Source organism: Rousettus aegyptiacus, unplaced genomic scaffold (genome assembly GCF_014176215.1).
Source record: "Rousettus aegyptiacus isolate mRouAeg1 unplaced genomic scaffold, mRouAeg1.p scaffold_m13_p_10, whole genome shotgun sequence".
Classification (NCBI taxonomy): Eukaryota; Metazoa; Chordata; class Mammalia; order Chiroptera; family Pteropodidae; genus Rousettus; species Rousettus aegyptiacus.
Window position 1 is genome coordinate 24,787,686 of NW_023416285.1, and position 24,519 is coordinate 24,812,204.

The window sequence follows — 24,519 nt, forward strand, 5'->3', positions numbered from 1 at the left end:
GTTGTTGTTTTAATCTTCCCCATTTTCCTCCTTTGTATGGTTTGGAAATTACATACTCTATTTCAATTCCTTTAGTGGCTATCTTCACATTTACACCATGAATCCTTGACTTAGCAAGTCCTCACCCTCTTCAGGAATAACACAAAGACTATCATGACCCTATTTAAGTTTCTAGTATTTAGTTCTACCTTATTTTAATTTGTCCTTGAAATTCATTGATATTATATTATAAACAATTATTATTACTGTTGTGCGGTTAATGCTCACTCAGAGTTACTTGGTGTTTACCAACTTCTTGGATTTTACTATTACTTGCCTCTCACTCCATAATTCTGGATTTGATTTTCTTCTCCTTAAATTATATCTGCTAGTAGCTTATTAATGAGAGTCTCTTATCATTAAATAGAACCACAGAGTATTTATGATTTTCAACACTGTGTGACCTACAATCTATGATTCAACTTAATGATAAACTCTCTCAGTTTTTAATCTCTCAGTATTTTGTTCTTATCATATTTTGCATAGGGTCATGGACAGAATTCTCTGATGTGAGCCAGTGAATATTTCCCCAACTTCCTTAAGAGTTCATTGTGGGTATTTGTTATAGTTTTTCTAGGAATGTTAGATAGTTTTAGGTTGAGAGGTTTTTCAGATTATTCGCCTGTCAGATTGCCCCAAATGCTCTCATTTGCTCTCATATGTTGGTGTTGTTTGGCAGGGTTTCATGACTACTATGTCCTTATTATGGATCCGAAATCATTTAAAAATATCCTTCTTGTTCTCTTTAATTGTCCTCTTTTTGTCTTTCATTCTAATTTATCTGATATTAATATTGCTATTACTGTTTTATTTTTGTTTATATTTCCCTGATGTATCTTTGCTCAACTTTTTATTTTTACCCGTTTTTCTCATTCGCTTCTAAAGAGAAGCAAGGGACAATTTAATGTCCTGGAAGAGTAATTCGAATAACGCATCACTTCCAGGATATTAGATCTTTGAGGCAGCCTGTTGCCTACACAAGTTTTGAACAAATTGAGAAGTCTAAGCAATGGTTTATGGATAGCAAAATATCATGTAATACTGGCAGGGATGAACTGAGGATGTAGCTTAGTGTAGAAGCAAAATGGACCTGCTAGAATTAAACCAACTTAACCTCCCAAATCCTAGGCAACAGTGGAGCCAACCTGGTAAGCCTTACAGCACGGGGGCAGGTGGAGAAGTGCCCCTCCCTCAAAAGACGGGAAAACCGGGTTGATCTTGCCTGATTTATATTTCCAAAATTCCCTGATCGAATTAGTCCATTCTCTTTCGTGAAGAGAAGAGGAGATGGAGAGAGGCTGACACATCTCAATCTGGAAGGAAACATCAGGAGCAAGGAAAAAGAAGCAATCCTCCTTAACGAGAAAGAGAGGAAAGGAAACCAGCATTTGCTGAGTGCTTGCCACGTTTAGAGCTTCGGCTAGACGGTTTAAACTGATTGTTATAGTTAATCTTTATAACACTTGGTGAGATACTTATATTCCTTTTTACAAGTGAAGATACTGAGGCTCAGAGAATTTATTTAAGCATTTTGCCCTATCTAATACGAGGAAATTAGCTCTATTCCTTTACTTCTATAGTAAGGTTATAAATGCAAAGTACTAATTATTCCACCCTAATGTTTCATTTATTTTATTGGCAGAGGTGCTCTTGATACTCAAGAAGGGTTTTACTTTCCTGAAGATCACCATATGAATGACACTGATTGTTTGCATGTGGATTGTCGAGGATCAGAGACCAGTTTGACTGAATGTACTTTTACTAAGAGAAGAATTGAAAGTTCCCAGGGTTTAGCTAGTGTGGTGTGTTACACACAGGATGCAGGTTAGTGGAGTATTTGCCTAATATTTTCCTTTCCTTCGAGGTTATTTATTTTATACCAGGTCTGTAGTAAATAAACTAATGACAGATACCCAGTTGCCAGTCACAGAGGCAAAATCATATTTTGGAGTTTAGAGCCTAAATTGATGTTTTTCCCCTATCATGCCTTTTTGCCATTCAAATAGTATTTCTATCCAGGTTCCTATATGGAAAGCAAAGTTGCTTGACTCCCCTTCGCTTCCTTGAACATCTGAATTAAATTTAAGGAACATATGTCAATCAAACATCAGAAGAAACCTCAGTATCTCCTTTGAGACAGCCAGCCTACACATATTCCTTTAAAATATTTATGTGGTCACATCTGCGTCTCAGCTTCCAGGCAGTCACTTTTATCCTTCATCCTGACATTGGAATATTTTAGCCATATATATGGTGTTAAAGGCCAAAGCCTTTCATGGTGCTTAAAAATGTACCATCAAAATATAAATGGCACTGCCCAAGTAAGTCTAAGTGGGAGTGGGGGTTGGGATTAATGCAGTAGCATGAAAAGAATGGATAAGTACCAGCGTTTACCAGTGTCAGCAAGGGCTCCTAATTCCTGAACCCTCGCCTCCAAGCTCAGCAAGTACAGGCCTCCACAAATGAAGACACTTTCAGAGATAATGAAAGGTCCTCCATACGCCAGTTTTGGCATTTATTTTCCTTATTAGTAACATATACTAGGTTGATGCTACCAGTGCATTTTATATCAATTTCTATTTGATGTCCAACTTTATCTTAATGTCCCCATTACTCCAAAAAATGTGATTAAGGTATCACCCACAACTCTATAAATGAAATCCACAAAGATAATTCTTACTTTACAGTTTCTCCAACCAAGGACTCCTTTCAGTGTGTGAATGGGAAATACATTCCTCAAGAGAAAGCCTGTGATGGGGTCAATGACTGCGTAGACCAAAGTGATGAGCTGTGCTGCAAAGGTAGAGATAACTCTGGCCTTTACGCCTCCGAAGGCATTCACGTGACTAAAAACGTAGAAACGACTTTGTCATTGAATTTAAGATTCCATCTCATTCAACTTCAAGAATGAATGAAAGGGACAAAACCTCTTCTATTTATGTTTGCACAGGATGCCGAGGCGACAGTTTCCTTTGTAAATCGGGCGTTTGTATTCCAAACAAGTATAGATGCAATGGTGAGGTGGACTGCATCACCGGAGATGATGAAATTAATTGTAAAGGTAATTTAAGGTGCCTTGGTTACTTTTGCTCATTCTTCAATTCAGTAATTCTGAAATTATTTTGGGGCAAATTGTGATCTTGAGTGGCCGTAGGATAATATAGCAGTAAGAGTGCTACTGAGTGGGCATTTGAAGAACTATGAATGCCCTTCTTTCATATCTTTATTTGTCATTTCAGAACTTTGTATTAGAAAAGTGTCCACATAACAAAATCAGATAGACGATTAAAATGAAACCCTATGTACCTATCTCCCAGCTTGAACAATTATCAATATTTTGCCAGTCTTGTTCAACTAATTTATTTTCGAGGAAATTTTAGATATCACATACCTTCACCTGTATACATCTTTAATGATAACACTTTATATGTACAACCACCTTCTTATTAGTACACCTAAAAATAATGATAATTCCCTAATACTATTTAATAACAGTCCATGTTCAAATTTTCACAACTGTTTCAAAAATATCTTCTTAGAATTAATGTGTTTGAATCAGGATCCAAAAGAATCTAACACTGTGTTTGGTTATTAAGTTTTTAAAGTCTCTTTTTTTTCCCTTAAGAATTACCTACCCATCTACTCTCAATTTTTTTCACACTGCTGATTTTTTTAAAGAAACAAGGTCGTCTGCCTATAGGATGTTCCTTCTTTCGAATTTATAGAGACTTTATTAGATGCAAAGTTCAATGTTTTAGGCAAGAATTCTTGATGTGTAATTCCTATTACATATAATGTCTTGTCTGGTTGTCCCACTTCTAGTGCTAAGACTGATCATAGTATCAGCTCGATCTCACCTTTAAAACAATTCTCCCACAACCTTTCACCTTCATGGTACTTAATGTGATTGTTGCCTAGATCGAATTTGTCAATAGGGACTATAAAGTGGTGGTTTCTAATTCAACATTCCTTCTGTTTTTATTAATTTCTATAAAAAATAACTATTCTTCATCAACAATTTTGTTTCCATAAAATGCAGTTCATTATAGACAGACAGAATCATGTTTAATTCTTTCCCTTTACTGACTAAGTTTCAAAGCAATGAGTTGACGGTCTTTGCTTTTTGGTGCTCATTGAAAAAACTCCCATGTGAATAATATTTACTAGGTGCCTACTCTGTGCCACACAGACTGACTTCTTGCTCCTATCGATGTTTTTAGAGGAAAAAGCTAAGTTATTACATTAATTCATTTACTTAATGAACGTTGGCTAAGTTCTTACTATGTGATGTGTACCAGGCCCTGTTCTAGGTGCTAGGGTTACAACAGCAAAGAACATTTCAAGAATCCCTGCCTCTTCATAGATCTTACATTCCAGACGGGGAGACAGACAATAAACAAGAAAAATAAACAAAATATCTAGTAAAAGAGTCAGTAGTACGAGGAAAACTAAAGCAAGGGAGGAGGATATAAAATGTCAAGGATAAGTTCTAAAATTTTAGATTAGGTGGCCTGGGAAGACTCACTCATCGAGGTTACTTTTACATAAAGAGCTGAAGAAAATGATGAAGCCAGCCATGCAGAGATCTGGGGAAGAGTGTTCCAAGCAGAGGCAACAACCAGTGCAATGTTCCTGAGACAGGAACATTCCAGTAGGTTCGGGGAATAGGCAGTAAGAAGGTTATCATGGTGGGTGTTGCAGGTGGTGGTTGTGAGAGATTAAGGGCAAATAGTAGGAGAGGCTGGAGGGGTGGGTAGGGGAGGGGAGATCAGGGCCTGTTAGTAAATGAAATTGAGACTTTAAGCAGAGGAGCAGCATGACCTGACTTGTATTTAAAATCAAGATTATTTTGGTGGCTGGGTGGGAAACGGTCTGTACAGGGGTAAAAGGAAATGTAGGGAGACCCATGAGGAAGCCACTGCACTAACCTCGGAAAGAGAACGATAGCGACTACGATAAATGGGTAGGAACGGAAATAATGAGAAGCAGGCAGATTCTAGATCTATTTTGAAACTAGAACTGATTTGTTGATAGATTGGCTGGGAGTGTGGGAACAAATGAGCAGTCAGACATTAGTTCAGGGGTTTTGGCCTGAGAATTGAAAGGATGGACCTACTTTCAACGAAGATGAGGAGAGCTATGAGAGGAGCCTTCTATGCACCTGGTAGGTGGGGCTTAACCAGCGGTGAGCTGGTAAACGTTTAACAGTTGGCTTTAAGAGGGAGAGGGAAGCCCTGATTTGTAGCCTTTGCTAATCTCTGTGGTGTGAGTACTCCCACCATGGATGATTTCAAGCCCTTGACATGATATCACAGAACACAAGGTGGGAAGTGACACAATGGCCTCTCGTGTAGTGACAGAGTCCATGCCAGCACACCACTGAATTGCTGTAAACTGTTTATTGTAGTTTTTGTACTTGTCTTACCTTCCCTTCTCAACAGGAAACACCCTGAAAACAGAATCTATCTCATTATTTTTATATTCCAAATGTCCTAGGTAAAGTACCTTATATACAAGCAATAAATAAAGATACGTACCTATAAATGAAGTAATCCTATTTTGTCATTACTTGGTATGACAAGTATTTTACTTTACTGAAATTTTGTTTAATCTTCCATTGATATCACTACTTAAATTAAAAAATACACTTTTTTAGGATTTTGAATCATATTATTTCTTTTGAAGGGTGTATAACCAGTTGAGCAAAAAGCCTTTTCTGTTCATTAAAAGTAGTTAAATCCTCTGTAAAGAAAAGGGAGAAAGGAATTTCAAAAAACATTTTATGGAGGAAGACAGTAAGTCATGGCTTTTGCCAGTGAAGCTTAACTGTTTCCTCCCACCCCTATTTTATTGAGATATAATTGATATACAGTACTGTATAAGTTTAAGGTGTATGGCATAATGACCTGAAACACATATATTATGAAATGATTACAAGAAGTTCAATTAACATCTATCACCTCATACAGTTACATTTGTTTTCCTTTGTGATAAGAACTTTGGAGATTTACTCTCTTAGCAAGTTTTAAATAAGTCATACAGAAGTGTTAACTATAGTCACCATGCCACAGAGTACATCCCCAGTCCTTATTTATAACTGCTTGTAAATAGATATCAAACCTTTTGGGCACCTTTGCCCAGTTCCTCTCCCTCATTCTCTGCCACTGGTAACCACACTGGATTTCTGTGTCTAGGAGTTTTTATTTTTTAAGTTTCTACATATAAGATCATACAGTATTTGTCTTTTTCTGAAGCTCTGTAGTTTGATTTCACTCCTTCGGTATAATAATATTTTGTGTTCCTTCTCCTCCTACTCCTTCTCTCCCTTCCCTACTCCCTCCCTCTCCTCCTCCTCCTCCTGAAGGTTAAAGTCGAAGAACATCAAAAACAAAAATCCTACTCCAAGAGAATAACTACAACATAAAGCTTACTTTTCTTATCAGTTTCTTGAATCTATATCAAAAATTCATTTAGTCAACTGGCATTGTTACTTCAGTTTACACTTCCATTTCTGTAATGGGTCTAATTTTTCCCCCTTTAATAAAGAGCAAGTGAGAGCAGAGGTGTGTGTGTGTGTGTGTGTGTGTGTGTGTGTGTGTGTATTGATCTCTCCTTCCAGTGGACAGATCAGAATCACCGAACTAAGGGAGGTGTGGAGCATATATTACTCGTTTTCATTTATCCTTCATAAGCCTACCTTTTGTTACTATAAGTTAAAGAATTATAAATTTTGTATAACTACATATTAATTTTGCTGTTGGACATGTGTTCAAATCTATCTAAAATTCAAAGCTCTTTAAAACTCAAGTTGCTGTGGTGAAATTGGTGTGTTCATGTGGAGGACGAAACATTTGTGATGCAGTATTAAAAATCAAAGGAAGAGGACATATTGTGGTTCCCTTTACCTTTTTGTAAATATTAATTTGTTATACTATGTCTGAAATATTAATGATTTGTGTATATTTTATTCAAGTGAAAATCATCTCTACGCTACAGTGAGGTTTCTGTTTTGTTTTGTGTTTAGGAGCTGAATATCCTGAAATTAAAGGTAAGTGCACTTTTATAATAGAAAATTAATATTACAGAATTGAAAACAAGAATAAGGTGTTATAACTTTTATGATATAGGTACAGTATATAAATATAGTGTGCATTTTTCTTATATAAAAATTATCCTTTGCTGTGGTATAATTTTTAAAATTTTTTCAAGACTTTTATATGTGGCTCAAGGTAAACATTTTATTAAATTCTTGGGATATCACAGAATTGAAACAAAATAAAAATACTGCTGTCTTCTGCTATTTCAATGTAACTATTGCCTGAGGAGCCTGTGACCACGCGTCACCGAAGACCCAGCTTTCACACTGGTTGAGGCGCCGAGGCCGTTTTGCACAGTGTGATACACTCATTCTCATTCTCACACTCCCCGTCCACAGCCGGCTGCCAGCACCACCCAAAGTGGAGCGTCCCTGCTCATTCCACCTTTGCCGAACACCCCTCTCCTCTTCCTCCACTTTTCACTCGAAACCAAGGCAGCTCCTGACCAAACTGCCACCAGAGGACAAATACCTCTTTGCATGATAGGTATTCTTTCATTTACTTTTGTAAGCCTAACGTTCTCAAATCTGGCTCTTTAGGACCGCCCTTTCTTTATCATTCATATGAAATGACTACCAGCAGTTCACAGGCCCACCCCCCTCCCTGCTCAGGACTTCTTAGGATTCCCGGGGGTCTTTTCTATGCTCTAGATCACCCCGAAGTGCTTAATCTCAGTTATTTCTTTGCATTCCCATTCTTGTCATCCCGCCCCCCAAGGCTGCTGGTGTTCCCGCCACTGCCCCCTTTCCTTATTCCCTCCCCCCCTTCCTCCTCTTTCTCTTCCTTCCTAGTTTCCGGCCAGGGCAAAGAGATGAGTCAGTCATACTCCTCAGCTATTGCACATGACCATCACTGGTCCAAGCGAGGCCCAATTTTTTTTATCTATTCTCCTTTATCCCTGTAGCTTATTCCCATTCCCCACAGCAACCATTTTAATGTGATTTAATGTTTCTATGTCTTCTTAGCCAAATGTCTATCTTGTCAGCATACATTTTTACTTCACATAGGATTTTGTCGTAGAGCTCATATTTCCTTTTTTAAAAAATTTTCGCGAAGCGTTATGTGTTAAAGATTTGCCCTCGCTGCTATGCGCCCATTTAATCTGTTGCTTCTAACTGCTGCATAAAACACTTTGTGGTGTCTTCAACTTTCACCATTTTCTCTCCGCTTTCTCAGTAATGGACTCTTGGCCCACAGTCACACTGTGATGAATATCTTCTCCTTAGGGATGTGCAGGAGGATTCCTTTGCAAAATCCAGCCGGGCAAGGGACTGCTGTGTCTCAGGGTACACATCTACTTAGTTTGACTAACTAGTGCCCGTGTGTTCTTTGGAAGAACTGCACAGTCCTCACCTCCTCCCATCATGCCTGAGGGTTCTCCTCACCAAACGAACTTTAATATTATCCAGCTTTCTAATTTTGCTGGTCTCATACTGTCAAGTGATATGGCATTGTTTATTAATTTAAAGTTTTGTAATAACCAACAATTTCGAGTCTGTCTTATCTGCACACTAGCTTTCTGAGTTTTCTCTTCCCTTTCTTTCCTCTTTGCTTTCACCAGTTCACATCTTTTGCCTCATTTCGCGTTGGGATTACAGTCTTCTTTCTTTTTGGTTTGCATTCTAGATAATCCATTTTCAGTTTTAGATAGTGCATCTATCTTCTATTCTGTCACTCATCTATTAACTTTATCCATAGTGGGCTTCGTTGAGTATAAATCTTTAATCTTTATACAAAGTTACTGTTTTTCTTACGAGTTTTGATTTCGGAGCTCTGTGCTGTTCTTCTAATACCTAGCACACCTCAGCTACACTGAATTTTCTGCATCTTCCTTTGCTGAGCATTTAATATGAAAGTTTGAGTCTTCTCTTTGATTCATGGGGGTGCTTGTGTGGAAGCTCTGAGCAGAGCCTCTCTCTGCCTCAGAAGATAACCTACATGGCATGGCATAACAGATACTTGCATGTCTCTCCCCAAAAGAACTTGGGAAATCCAGGGCTAAGACACAGGACTGCCTCAGCAAAGTAACATCACCCACTGGGCCACAACCTCATCCAAGACAGAGCCGCACGTTGGTGGGAATCCACCTTCAGGTCTCCAGGTCAAAGAAATCAGGATCCTGTGCATGACTACAATCAATGTTCTAGGACAGCAGAGTAAAGATGGAATCATCCCATATAACTTCAAGCGAAATCTAAGGAAGAAAGGAAGAGAGAATCTTTTCTGTCTGGATTTCTGTATTCCAGATGTCTAATGCTAACCATGCCCGATACCGAAACCAATGAAATACCGTTTTTTGCATGACCCCTGAAAGAAGTGCCTTATTATGTACAGAAGGAGAGGAGCCTTTTTAATGTCGGCTCGAGACTCTTTTGGTCAGTGTCAGTGACTGCTGCCCCCCATCCTTGTAAGGACCTGGTATGTGGAGAATTGAAAGAAAAGCTCTTCTTCTCTAATCCAGGCATTTTCCCTGCTCTAAACACAGGAAAGTGCAGCACCATGAGCCCCGCCATCCCCTTGTTTTGATAGACACCTCTAATTCGTGCCTGCAAAATTTCTACGTAGTTCATCCTGAGCCTTCACAATTACCTAGTCAAAAAAAAAAAAAAAAAAAAAAGGACATCAGAGAGCATGCTTTGGGGATTTTGTACTATCCTTTTGAAAGGGAGGACAAGTCTTAAGACAGAAAATTATCAAAGTTTAAATGATTTTAATGATTTGATTTTTACTATAAGTATAACTTTAAATACCGGAACTTTTGTTTTATAGAAGAAACAGAAATGTTGACTGCTAATATGGATGAAGGTAAGTTAACACTCTTTTGCACTGATTTAGGTTTGCGTTTTAATGTCACGCATGTGTGTATGTAATATAATTGATTCAAGCAGCAGTTACCTTTAATATAAATTTAAATAGACAAAGAATATTACTTTTCTCCTTTCTCACTTTTAAGAAAAAAAAGTTGTAAGAAAAACTCTTAAGGAAAAAAATATGCTTTCCAAGAACTGCTTTAAAAATGAATTGATGCATATGACTGATTTTGAAGTGAAAATAATACTCTAGTCCTACATAAAGTTTTTCTAATTATTATGAGCTTTGTCAGGTCAGTTTTGTCAAAAAAAAAAACAAAACAGATTTCAAGCATGGTCCGGTCATACGTTTTGAAATAGAAAAATAATACATTTTAACTGAGTTAACCTGTTCCATGATAACAGAGGATCTGTGAACATATGTATCCTGGCCAGTCGTACACTAAAAACGAAATTAAGTATTAAATTCTTGGGGAGACAGTAATTGATAAGAGCTTTCAGGTCAGATTGGCTTGTGTTAAATCCTGACTCAGTTATTTATTAGGTATGTATCCTTAGGTGAGTAACTTAAGCTCAAACACAAATTGGTAATAAAATAGCTCCTTATTATAGGGGGATTTTAAACTGAAGTGCATGCAAGACTTCTCATTGTCAGGCCCCAAAATTAATTAACATTTTTAAAATCAGGCAACAAACAAAAGATTTCTTTTTTAAAGCAACGGATACTCAGAGGGGATTTGCAACAAAGGCCCTTTATTTTCTGCTCAAAATAACATTAATTTTCAGATACTACCCCAGCTGGTTTCACAGCCCTCAATACATGAGGTCTTTCTTTCAAAGGTCCAAGCAGAAATTTAAAACTTACCATCACACTCTTCTCCCAACCTTAGGAGGAGTAGGAACCCCTCCCACCAAACCTATCCACATTTATTCATGACTTTTCTTTCTTAAGAACTTGACTCCTTATATGCTCAAGGTAACTGACAGTGATATTAATTTTCCTTTCTCATTTGGGGCTAAGAAGCAAGTCTGAAAAAATTTCCATGAAATGGTAAAATGTAGAGAAAGAATACAGAGGACGTCTTTTACTTTCTTCCTTTGTTGTGAATTATCTTGCAAATTCATGTCTTAAGCCTAGCTCTACTGAGTTTTTGTTCCTAACAACAAATCCACCGCATCCGAATGTTCACAGGGGAAGGAAATGTCATCGCTTGTCAAGTGGCTAAAAATACACCTTCCCTCCTGGCTTGCTGACCCTGGATTGTCCAGGAGCTCCAGGCACATTACCCCTCAGGGTTAATATGATCAGATTATATGAGATAACTATGTACAAAGTACTTAGCATGGGGTTTGATACATGTTAATATTAACATTATTGAAAAGATTTCATATAAACAGCCTCTAAAAAGTAAAAACTGTAAGTGAGACCCTTGCCCTGAGCTGTCTCAGTGGTAATGCCTGGACATGCGGCATCTTTCACTGACCAGAAGTTGGTAAATGTTTTACCCCTTGGCTAGCCTTTTTCTGTCACTAGTCCACCTTTAAAAAGATTTTGAGAGAATCAAGCCAATTTTAATATTAAGCCAAAATTTTAAAACAAGACGAACTGTACAGTTTAGCATCCAAAATAATTTCCTAATGAATGTGGCCTCTTTCATATTAGCAGTGACTCTACTGTTTTTGTGGCATAGATAATCAAGAAGTGTCTTCCCACAAGGTAATGGGTTTAAAATCATGATGCAATCTCTTCTTTTCTTGAAGAAAGAAAACAGATAAAGTCATTCTTCCCTAAACTATCCTGTGGAGTTAAAAACAGCACGCCCAGTCGAAGAAAACGAGTAATAGGAGGGAAGACAGCACATGTGGTAAACCTGCGCCAAAAGCCCTAACGCGATCTCCCAGGGGCAGCCCAAGTATGAGAAGAAAGGGGGTTGTGAAACCCAACTATAAGAGACTGGGAGTCGCACAATGGAAATATCTTAGAGCCACCTGTTTGTAGAATGGCAATGACCACACAAATGTCTTTACAGGGAGACTTCCCATGGCAGGTGGCCATTAAAGATGATGGGAAAATCAACTGTGGAGGAATTTATATTGGTGGCTGTTGGATCCTGACTGCTGCACATTGTGTCAGGTAAATAATGTCTCCAATAGATTTTGGATTTCCTGAAACAGTGAAAATGGGTAATAGAGATTGTGGCAAATAATAAATGAAAACATATCTGAGAAAAGTCATTGGCAAGTTCCACTCTATTAACTGTTATTCATAATAGGACCCCCGAGACCAATCACAATTGGGATTCCCAGAACCTACTGTGTTTCCACAGACCAAATTGTTGATCCCAGCTGGCAAAGGCAGATCAAACCCATAGGCACCAAGTTACTTCACTTGGCCCATTTGCATTGTGGGAAAGAAAAGTGGGTATTACCTACATTTATCCTCTCCTTTGACACGGTTTTGAGATTCTCAGGTCAGAGAAGGGAGATAGGCATAATGTATCTGGATTTAGCATTAGCATGTGACAAGATGTCCCACGATTACCTGCAGGTGGGAAATATAATTTTGATGCAGGCCCAATAAGGCAAGTTATAAGTGTCTGTATTCATTTGTGAGGTTTGCCAATAACTAAATACCATAAATTGGGGGTCTTAAACAACAGAAATTTTCTCAGTCTGGAGGCTGGATGTTCAAGATCAAGATATCAGCAGGGTTAGTTTCTCCTTAGCTTGCAGACAGCTGCCTTCTTGCTGTGTCCTCACATGGCCTTTCTCAGTGTGCCCTGATATCTCTTTTTCTGCTTATAAGGAGACCAGTTATATTGGATTAGGGCTTCACTCCTATGACCTTATTTAACCTTTGTTAAACCTCTTTAAAGACCCTATCTCCACACACATCCAGTCACACTTGGGGTTAGGACTTCAACCTGTAAATTTCAGGACACAATTCAGTCTATTACGGTGGCTACAAGGCATCCATTAAACTGTGCTGATAATAAATAAAGGTCAGCTTGGAGGAGGGCAGAGTTTGGGATTCTTGCCTCCGTTCTAATCATTAGAATGAATGAAATGTCATTTATCAGCACCTCTTACAGACCAAACTCTATGCCCAGCACTTTCACGTTATTTTGTTTTAATATTCTCAACAGTTCTAAGGGGTAAATGTTATTACTCTTTCCCATTATAAGATAAATGGCACTGAGGAGTTATGACTTAGCTAAAGCTACACTGCTGGTCAGTAGCAGAGCCAGGATAAAATCAAGTTCAACATATCTGACGGCAACTTAAATGAAGGCCTACTTAACAAATCTGCAGGTGACGCGAAGTGGAGAGGAACGGGAAACATGCTGAATGATTAAATATGTTGGTCGATACCTATAAAAATTCTCATGGGCTGGAGAATTGAGCCAAATCTAATTTCTTCCTTCTGAATGACCCTTTTCTCTTGGCTTCTGTGAGATACATCTCCCCGTTTTCTACTATCCCCTGTGGCCATATCTCACCTGCCTTTTTTATCCGCTCCCCCACCCCCACCCCACGGCGTTCCATCCTGTGACTGAACATTATGACTTAAGTGAAAAACTGGATTTCCTCAATATTTGGTCTGTTTCCCCTTCTCTTCTTGTTCCTGCTTCTTTGAGTCACCTGTCCTTTAAAATGCTAAATGCCGACACAATGATATCTCGCACCTAGACCTCTCCTCTGACCACTGACCCTATGGCCATATGCAGATCAGTTCTTCTTGGCTCAATCAAAAGTACTTCGATTTCAGAATTTCTATGACTGAGCTCACGATACAACACGCCATTTGCCCCAAATATGGTCCCGCCCCAGTGTCTCCTCTCTCAGCAAATGACAACGCCATTCATCTAGCTCCTCAGGGCAGAAATCTAAGCACCATTTCACTCCTTTAACTCTACCCCAGCCTACGTTTCATCAAGTGTAGGTGGCATTTTTAATTTCTAATTATTTAATTCTGAAAAGTTTCCATCTCTGCAGTTACCCTGCTTTTACCTCTCATTTGGATTATACCGACTGTCTCCTAACTGGCTTACCTGCATTCCCTCTGCCCGTCTCTGCACCAACCTATCCATTCTCCACTGTGTATCAAGAGTAGTATTTCCACACCTGGTTTTGATTACTTATTGCTTAAAATTCAAAGGCTCTGCATTCCTCTAAGGATAAAAAACTAAACAAAAATGTAACATGGCCCATTTGACCTGAACCCTACTTCCTTTGGCTGATCTCATCTTGCCCCAAAGCTTCCCCGCTTGCTCTCTGCTCCACTCACTCGGAACCTCTTTCAGCTACTCACGTGTACCTCTCACCCTGCTGCAAAGAGACCTTCAAACATTGTTTCCCTTGCCTGAAATTATCCTTCCTACCTTGTTTTCCTAGTTAGTGCTACTCGTTATTCAGATCTCAGCTCAATCTTCACTTCTTCAGAGAACCTACCACAACTCCCCTATCTTAAAGCCCATTCCTCTCACTTTTCACAGTAAATACATATCTGCATTAGTGTGATTATCTACTTAAGGTGATATCTTTTTTAGACCCTGAGCTCCAGGAAGGCAGGAACTATTTCTGATTTTGCTCATTTCTGCATCCCACTGGTTACAACAGTACCTGGTATACAGCAGGTGCACACTAAGTATTTGTTTAGTAAATTGAATGCATAAACAGGGTTAACCTTTAAGTAATATCCAGGATCTCTGATTATGATAAACAACCAAAATTAGGATAAAGCACAGGATTTTTGGAACACTAAATATTAAATTAAAGCATCCCGAACATCGCATTAGGTCCTAGAACATCACTATTTAACTGGAAATGAGGTGAGAATTAGTATGAAATGCAATGAGGCATAAGACAGGCAATATTTAGCTCATTCACCGTTTCAATCAGATTTTAAAATAGCTACGATGTTCAAGGTACGATACTAGGCACATGCATCTATCCATAGAGTAATAGACCCCATCTTTTAAGTAGCACAGTCTAACAGGAGGAAAGGCTTGTGTGCAAAAAAGTACAATGTTAGGAGGAAGTCAGTGTTAAATGTCGGGATAATGACCCTGAGCCTTGCCTCTGAGAACTGCTCGGAGTTGTGAGAGTATGTGCCCTGATGCCCCAATTCCTTAACCACGTTTTTAGCTGGTTACTGTCTGGTCTCTGCTTAAACACCTTCAGTGAAGGTGCCCTCGCTCCAGAGATAGCCAGCTTATACCAATTCTGGGCATCTCTGGTTGTTACTGAATTCTTTATCTCCCTGATAGTGAGCAATTGGATTATTCTTCCCTTCATTTACCCATTGACTTTAACTCTGCCTTAAGTAAACGTAATCACACTGCTTCATGACAGCAAGGATAAAAAATATCTGGGAAAATGAAAAATGTCATTTAGAAGGGAGAATATAAAGATGAAATGTCAGAAGTACATGTTTATAGTTCTTTTCCCTCAATGTATTTCCCTTTTCCTTTTTCTGTTATAGAGCCAGTAAAGTTCACCGTTACCAAATATGGACATCATTAATAGACTGGGTACAACTTAACTCTGAGATAGTCGTTCAGAGGGTCAATAAGGTTATTGTCCATGAAAACTACAACAGAAGCACCTTCCAAAATGACATAGCTTTGATTGAAATGAAAAAGCCCTCAAACCATAGAGAATGTATGCTGCTTAAGTCCGTCCCTGCCTGTGTCCCATGGTCTCCATATTTATTTCATCCTAATGATACATGCATCGTTTCTGGCTGGGGTCGAGAAAAAGGTATATGTTTTTACTTTGTTCATCAGAATCCAGGGGTTGGAAATGGATGGGAATAGAAATGCATAAAACCTAATCTCTTAGCACTCAGAGAAAACACAGCATCACACCCAGAAAAGTGAACATCCAGCTAGGCAGGCTTCCCCTTGGGACCTGTGCAGCTGCCTAACACCTGGGGCGCCAAAGAGCCTGTGCTTGGTTTCCTACTCTGCTGTAAGCATCATGAAATTCTCTATAATTTTTGCAGGGAACCCATCTCACATTTTCATTTTTCATTGGGCTCCGCAAATTATGTAGCCATCATGATCTGGAGTTTCAAAGGACACCCGTGCTCTGTGATCCTGAACCATACGTTGAGGGGTAACCATTCATCAAGAAAAAAGAGTGACAGAGGACATATAGTATGGACTCTCGGATTTTTTTGGATATAGATGGAAGATAAAACAGTTTTTCGAAGGGATAGTCAGAGTAATTGCTGAGTCAGTGACCCCACAACCCTTCTGCTCCCTGCTCTCCCCTCCCCCTTCTCTATGCTCCATACCCTACATTCCACAAAGGGAAAGACAACATAAAGAATTTATTATTTAAGCTTCTAAGAAGATTTGAGGTGAACATTCATATGAATAAGAGATGTGGACACTTAAGGACAAATTAGAAAGACCTGCTACACTAGAATTTAGATTAGAATTAAATTAGCCAATGCTTTTCCTTAGTCTTGAAGAATCAGCCTTGCAATTTAGCTTCCTTTTGACCTCTTAGACTTCCTTTTGTAAATAACTTCATTGCATTGGTCTTACAGACTCATATTCCAACACATTCTTTATAGTCATCACACTGAAAAGTATAAAATATATATATAAATTAACCCGGATTTATGACATGTTTGAATATCAAAGACTTATAAAATACTAAATTTTATTAGTAATTAATTCATCTAGAAGGTATCATGTCCTTATATTTGTTTGTTTTTTTTTAAAAACTTATATACTTTTTTTACAAGTATATACAAAAGTAGAGATAAAAGTATAAACCTACTTATTCATCACCCAGTTCCCACAGTTATTAACATTCTATATTCTTGTTTGACCTCCCTGAATCAATCACTATCTCAATAGGAAATTAGGAAGGTTTATTTATAAAGGGATTAATTACAAAGGTTTGGGTGAGTGGGGTTAGGGAACCACGAAGACTATGCAGAAACCCAGGACTAACAATACCAGAACTGAGACTCTCTTAGATCTGAAGATATAAAGGAAAAGACAAGTTACCAGAAAGAGAAAGAGCCTTAGGTAGAACAGGCTTCCTTGAGAGAAGAATGGCCTTGAGTTGAAGATTGCGGCCAGCCCCGATCTTGCTATCCTCTCTCATCCCCTTCCTCCCTTCTGCTCGGGTCTTCTGTTAGAAACCAGCTGGAAACAGAGGCTAAGGGATTCCTGTTGAGGCAGTCCCTTCCGGTCAAGGCAGGGCATTGAAGGCTGGAGAATAGATCTGAAGAACAATCAGGAGCTATTCATTATGTTCCCCCCCCCCCAAAATAAAACACTTATTTTTTCCCCTGGAATATATTAAATCAAATCCCAGATATCATCTACTTTCAACCCATGAATACTCCAGTAAATATCTTTACTAGGAAAGGACTTAAAAAAAAAAAAAATGAAAACACACCACCTTTCGTACCCAACAAAAATAAAGCAATTTGGAAATATCCTCTAATAACCAGCTCATGTTTAATATTCCTTAATTATTTACAAAATATTTTAACAATCATATTATTCCCATTGAGATCCGAACAAAGTACATATATTGTCATTGGTGGCTATTTTTCTTAAATCTCTTTTAATCTAGAACAGTTCTACCTTTCTTTTATTTAATATATTATATAAACTGGGTCACTCACTCTTAGAGTTTCTACACCTTGAATTTGACTGATTATATCCTTGATGTGGCATTTAACATATTATTCTAATCCCTGTATTGTATATAAATGGTAGATATGTTCTTATGCATTGGTTTACTTATTAATCAAATATGGTTTAACACATTTGTTGAGCCCTTACTATGAGTGTAAGACAGTAATGCTAAAATGCTAGGATTTCACTAATTAAAAAATATGGACCCCATTCAAAAATCAGGGGGTACAGAGGCTACAAGGCTGGAAAACAAAGGCCAGCTCTCAAGCACTTACAGCTCTGAAGGGGCTCCTCTTGTCCCCTGTAGGAGCCCTCAGTCATGAAAGTCACCATCTGACAGCAGAATGTGACAAGTGCCTCAAGAAGTATACAAAACGAGAGTTCAGGGAAGGAAGCGATCTCCTGTCATTGAACATTTCTCACACAGTACAGGAGATCCCAGTTTCTAAAGCCTTCTCCTGAGTTATGGGAAATGATAGATTACTAATTTTTAAAAAGCTCTTATCCTGAGGGAGGTAGACATCTTTTAGAAAAAACTTTTTCCAGATTTGCCATCTACTTTGGTGGATTTTTGTCTCCTTCTGCTTCCCAGGAGAGAATATTGGTTTCATGGTTACCTATGTGATCATCGCAGTGCTAGGTAGGGCCTGTGGGGTCGTCCTCTCAGGACAGGCCAGAGAGCTATCCCCAGGTAGTTTATAGATTAATTGAGGTTGTCACTTGGCGTATGATATTTAGTGTGTAACCAAATAATTGAGTTCATGGATTAATTATATAAGTATTTATTAAGCAACTACCATGTGCTAGACCGAGGCTCAGTGCTGGTGCAGCAGTGAATGAATCGGGCCTGACCCCTGCCCTTCTAGAGCATAACAGCTGCTACAAGCGGGGAAAAAGGAGGAGGTGAGATGGGCCAAGGCTCACTCCCTGTACCTGAGACCTCTCACCCTGTAATTCTTAGGTTTCCTCATCTTCCTTGGACTGCCAAGCAGCAAGAGTGCTTGGCCAATTTCTCTTTCCTTGGACCAAAAATGTTCAAGTCCCAAATCTCTAGCTTAAATGGAAAGAAAATCCTAAATACCCTTTCAATATACTTTCAAATCTTAGGAGATGGAGTTTCTCACAGACACACAAAAACACATACACACTGATAACTTTGTATTTTCTTTATTGTAATTTCTTACATTATAAAGTTTTTTTTTACTCTAACAAGCACTTTCAAGCACATAAGGGACTGTAAGGAAGAAAAGAGGAGCTATTTATGGGAGAAGACCCTAATCCCTGATCTATACCCAACTCCCCCACTGGACTCAGCAGTCAGAGGAGAAGTTTATCTCATTCATCTCAGAGTACCCAGCTCTTTATTAAAAAAGTATGACTTCAGGATGCCCCTTGACTATTTTTAGCAAGATGAATATAGAAATTAGGGATATGAGCAGTGTGTGATTAAATATGCTAATGAATTATCCTCAAAAGTTTATATATGTATGAAAGAATATATATATTCTTATACATCCTTAATGGTTTACTAAACTATAAAAAGTTATTAACTTAGATTTCTCATTTGTGACTTCTAATCATCTGTTTTTTCACTTTTAGGTAACCAAAAAGTCTATGCACTTAAGTGGGGTGAAGTTCGCCTAAAAGCCAACTGCTCTAAGTTTTACCCAGGTCGCTACTTTGAAAAAGAAATGGAATGTGCAGGTAAGTACCAAGTGGTTTCTCTGATAATGTACCCCCTGACAATCATGATCTCCTCTTCCCCACAGAATCGGCCCCCTTGCTCTGGGCCCTGAATCTTTTCATTGAGCTCGTTTCCTCTTTCTCATGCAAAGGAAGGAAATCTAGCAGTATATGATATCAGTATAGCAAGATGACTAAGAACACTGACTCTGGAACCAGACTGCCCGGGGTTTATATCCCCGTTTTTACCAACTGCAACTCATGTGACCTTGAACAAGTTTTTTTTTTTTTTTTATCTGCAAAAGTGGGAATCTTAATAGACAAGGACACTGAGATTCAGTTACATAATTTGATCAAAGCCTTAACAGACAAGAAGTGGTATATCCAGGATTAAAACCCGAACTTCTAAATAAAAATCCAAATGATTTCATTTCAAATGCATCCAGTTGGAATTAAGTTTTCCCTCCTTGGAAATCCCATTACACTTCTTCCGATACCTGTCCCCACCTTCTTTTTAATATTATAGTGATGCTAGTGCCCCTACCCAATGCAGCTATAGCAGTTCCTACTTGTGGTGGTAACCCAAAGGCAGGGTACCAGCTAGGGTGGTGCATTTGGGATGCTTTACTGAAACCACTTATAAGTAGTGAATTATGAAAAAAAGGCAGTTATTGACACCCTAAGTTCTTGGATACAGTGATTTAAAAATTTTAGAAAGCCATAAGAAAAGAAAGTAAACAGACCGTTTCCTGGACCCTCCCATCTTAAAATGGAGTTCAGAATTATAAAGGACAAAAAGGGAGAACAGCACAAAATCTACCAGGAGGCAATATCACAGTTAAGAGGACAAGCTCTGAGGTCTGGCTGCCTAAGTCCAGACCCTGCCACTGATTAGCTGTGTGACCTTGGACAAGAGGCTAATATTTATAACCTCTCTATACCTTATTTGTCTCATCTTAAAATATGGATAATAATGATACCTCATAGGTTCACGGTGAGGGTTAAAGCAATGACTAATACAGATTAAGTACTCAAGAAGCACTAAGTATTCCCATTATTTTCCCACTCAGCATTTGAGGCTACTGTTGGAGTGACATCTCATCACGGTATACAGTCGCATAACGTAGAGAAAGCAGGGAGAGCACTTGATAAATTTGGAGAATGAGTAGAAGACAAAGCATTATCCCACCTGCATCAGTGCACCTCAGTGGGCCAGCAGCGGCCCGCGAGGGAGAGCAGGTGCTTCCTGTTGGGCAAGTGTGAGAAAGCTGAAGTCTTTACACGTGTTGGTGGAAGAGGCAGGCAGGCGGCATGGCGCCTTGACAAACATAAGTGAATGTGTGGTTTTCTTTTTCCATTGTCTTTCTCAGGTACAGATGATGGTTCCATCGATGCCTGTCAAGGGGACTCTGGTGGCCCCTTAGTCTGTAAGGATAACAACGATGTAACTTATGTGTGGGGTGTTGTGAGCTGGGGTGAAAACTGTGGAGAACCAGAGTTCCCAGGCGTTTACACCAAAGTGGCCAATTACTTTGACTGGATTAGCCACCATGTGGGAAGGTCTCTTATTACTCAGCACAATGTATAAAATTATGATCTCTCTCTTCTTTCTACTCTTTCACAAAGTTCCACTTTGATGTAAATGATACTGCGTAATTAGTAGTACCTCTCTAGGAAAAAAACTAAGCAAATTTTATCAGATATTCTTAAAGGTCTCTACAAAGTTTATGCTATATTGGAATTTTTCTGTATAATTCTCAAATAAACATTTTAGTCAAGTACACATTTTATTAAAAATGTGATTAAATTGTCTCTTTCATCCAGGAGTGATGTACTGACTATACTAAAGGTTTAGCTAGCTGAGTGACTTTGGAATCACATACACCAATGTTCAAAGTCCAAACCCATCACCCACTAATTGCTAGACCGTGGCAATTTATTATTTTCTTTGTGTCTCATTTTCCACCTTTAAAGTGGAAAACAGAATTTTAAAAAATGAAACTACATACTGACATATTTGGCATAGTACCTTTCGCAGGGAAATAACTGACCTCACATCTCTTGTCCCATTTCTCTGCTTCGTTAAGTATTAAAAGTTCTTTGAAAAAAATGTCTTTAGTTCTTTATTTCACAAGTTCTCCTTGGCCCTTTCTTTAAACTTGTCCACAGACATCACATGGCCACTGACCTCCTTGCCATCATACCTCACAGTCGCTTAATCCTTTGCATCCTGCCCTGCCCCAGCGGCAGCAGACACAGTTGATCCCTGGGACATCGCACCCTTCTGCCTAGCCTGCTGCCTCCCTGAGTGCTGGTCCGGGCTCCTTCCCAGCTTCTTCCTACTGGTCCCTTCTCTCACTTTGCATTTTCCTGGTTATCTCTTCTAGATTTAGCTATAAATCCCACCCACAGTCAAATGACACAATTCTGCATCTCTAGCTGTACCCCTTCCTAAAACTCTGGACTAGTATATCTCATTAAGCACTTACCATTTCCATGTGGACATCTCATAACATTTCAAAAGAAGTGTAGCCACTCCGAAACTCTGCCCCTTCTTAAACCTGTTCCTCTCTCCTTAATAAACGGCACCGACATCCACTCAGGGTGCCCCTGTGGACCCAATGTACAGCGGGCACCCAGTCTCTGCCATGTGACCTTGCTTTAATCCCACTCACGATGTCGTCTTTTCTGTTTGTCTACCTCTTCCATTAAACCATCAGGCACGTAAGAGGCAATGTGCTCCTTCTGTCTGCATCCCTTGCACTTGGTTCATAAAGGTGCTCAGCAAATAAACATTAGTTGCTTTTATTATTTTTCTAAAAGCACAGCTCTCACCATCCTGAAGCCAGAGGTGTGTTTTTCATGTAAAACTAACCTTCATTCTTGGGGTCCGGCCCGGGATAAAACATAATAGAAATGCCCATTTCTACATATATTCCAAAATCTGTTACTGCTCCAATTTTTTTCCTTATTTTGTAAAATATCCATAAAAATGTTACCATTTTAACCATATTGAAGTATATAGTTCAGTGGCCTTAAGCATATTCATTGTTGTGCAACCTTCTCTGTCTCCAGAAATTTTTCATCTTCCCATAATGAAACTGTGCCCATTAAACTTTAAGTCCTCCTCCCTGTCCATGCTGCCCAGATGTTTAATTCCTTTTGTCAATGAGTGCAAGAGAGTATCTGGTTATCATTGACTGAATAAAAAAAAAAAACAAAATAGATATGTAAATAAAAAGTTTATTATTTTGCTCATGCATCTGGGGATTGACTGGACTCAGCTGGGCAGTTCTTCCACCCTCTCATGTGGTTGCTGTCAGGCAGGAGTGAGGCAAGGGTCATCCTGAAAGCCTCTTCACTCACGTGTCTGGTGCCCAGGCTGAGAGGACTCAAACAGCTGGGGTTTCTCAGACATCTTTCTAAATGTAGCCTTGGAAGTCATTTAGCCTTCCATCACAAAGACCTGACCAGGTTCAAGGGGAAGAGATGTAATTCACCTCTTAATGGGAGGGGTATCAAAGCATCTGTGGCATGTTTAAAACCATCACCTTGCTTGACCCAGCAAATCTGGAACATGTATAGGAGGCAAAAAGAGTAAGGTACTAAGGGCTGCAAGCTGGGAAACCCGGCATACAGCTGATGTAGGAATGAGTGGCATTGTGGTCCCTCGAAGGACCGACCCAGTTTACATAGTGACCTGGGACCTGGATGGAGGTTTGGCCACGGAGTGGAACAGTGTGGGGCCTGAACAGCCAGCTTCTCTGTAGTGACTCCATGGGGCAGAGACCAGGAACAGGAGTGGGATGACCTGGCTCCAGGGTTCTCCCAGTTTAGAGGTCAGTCTGAGGGCTCCTAGTTGCAGACAATGGAAGCCAATCTCATTGGTTTAACGAATAAACAGATTTATTCAAAGATACTATGTAGTTCACAGACTCTCCAGGAAAGCCAGAGAGCTGGAAGCGATGCATCTGGGAATAATGCTCAAAGATCACTGCAGGACTCCTCATCAGAGACTCCCATTGCCACTAGCTTGGGTCTCAGGCTCCATGTTCAGCTTGTCTGGGCACTGGACACTACTGCTTGACCCTTGGCCATCGCTGCTTCTGAGTTAGCATGATCCTTCCTGAAGGTGGTCTACGAACAGAGCTCACTAGATGTGGAGCTCTGCCACCATCTTCTTCTTAACCCTGGGTTCAGAGTTCACCATCTTACGAAGGAGACAAAAAGATAAATTATGCCACTGCACTCTGCCAAGTATACTTGTGAGGAAAACTCCAGGGAGACTCATAAATCAGCTTGAAATGTCAAAGAAGGCTTCCCCAGAGGTGAGCTTAATGTGACTTATGGAAGAACTTTCCAGACAGATGCCAATGCACAGGCCCAGTGGCTTGAGGAGCCAATCATACAAGGGCATGAAAAGCAGATCGGTGAGACTGGAGCCCAGGGTATAGGTGAAGAGCTGAGGAGGGACAAAAAGCCAGATCGGGGAGGGCCTCATGCCAAAAAGTTGGCACCACTGAAGAACTTTGGAAAGTTCACACTGGAGGCAATGAGGAAGACGGATTGCAGGAGGGTGAATTGGAGTAGGGAAGATAGTCAAGAGACCACTGGAGCAATCTGTATGAAAAATGATAAAGGCAGAAACTAACACAGGGGAACTTTAAAAAGACATTGATTCTATATGTGTGAAGGTGTGAAACAGGGCTGGAGACAGAAGAGATGATGGCACTAGGGAGAGAGATATGAGTCTAGGATAATTCACAGGTTTTCTCTTGGACATGATATGATTGGTGCTGCCATTGCAGAAATAAAGGGATAAGAGGAAGAGAAGCAGGTTTAATTAGGGATATCTTGAAGCTGCCTTTGAGAGCCCAGGAAGGTGTATCACATGTAGTAGGAAGTATGAAGCTGAATACCAACCAGAGGTTTGGAAGTAGCCAGCAACCCTACCTAGGGAAACCACAAACCTGAATTAATCCTGATGGTCGAAAACCCTGCAATCTCACCTAATTAGGTTTCTTTCCATCTTCTCCAGTGCTTCTTCTCTGTGTGGAAAGTGTCTTCCATTCTACCCACACAGATCACTTGAAAGCCTCTGACTACTCTGGTCTGAATGTTTGTGTCCCTCCAAAATTCATGTGAAATCCTAATGACCAGTGTGATCTTAGGACGTGGGGTCTTTGGAACGTGCTTGGATCATGAATCCCCTATGAATGG

At 39.5% G+C, this 24,519-nt stretch overlaps 1 protein-coding gene across 1 annotated transcript in view; it reads left to right on the forward strand.

Annotated features, from left to right (window-relative positions):
* CFI (complement factor I) overlaps window positions 1-21,110 on the forward strand; it is a 31,038-nt gene extending 9,928 nt beyond the window's left edge. Inside the window, exons 4-13 of the mRNA XM_016140834.2 lie at window positions 1,682-1,863; window positions 2,727-2,840; window positions 2,990-3,100; window positions 7,064-7,087; window positions 9,906-9,941; window positions 11,708-11,811; window positions 11,977-12,080; window positions 15,432-15,709; window positions 19,216-19,320; window positions 20,670-21,110. Of these exons, the coding sequence (XP_015996320.2) occupies window positions 1,682-1,863; window positions 2,727-2,840; window positions 2,990-3,100; window positions 7,064-7,087; window positions 9,906-9,941; window positions 11,708-11,811; window positions 11,977-12,080; window positions 15,432-15,709; window positions 19,216-19,320; window positions 20,670-20,887 (1,276 nt within the window). The 3' untranslated portion in view covers window positions 20,888-21,110. The remainder of the gene's footprint in view (window positions 1-1,681; window positions 1,864-2,726; window positions 2,841-2,989; window positions 3,101-7,063; window positions 7,088-9,905; window positions 9,942-11,707; window positions 11,812-11,976; window positions 12,081-15,431; window positions 15,710-19,215; window positions 19,321-20,669) is intronic.
* Window positions 21,111-24,519: the final 3,409 nt, after the last annotated feature.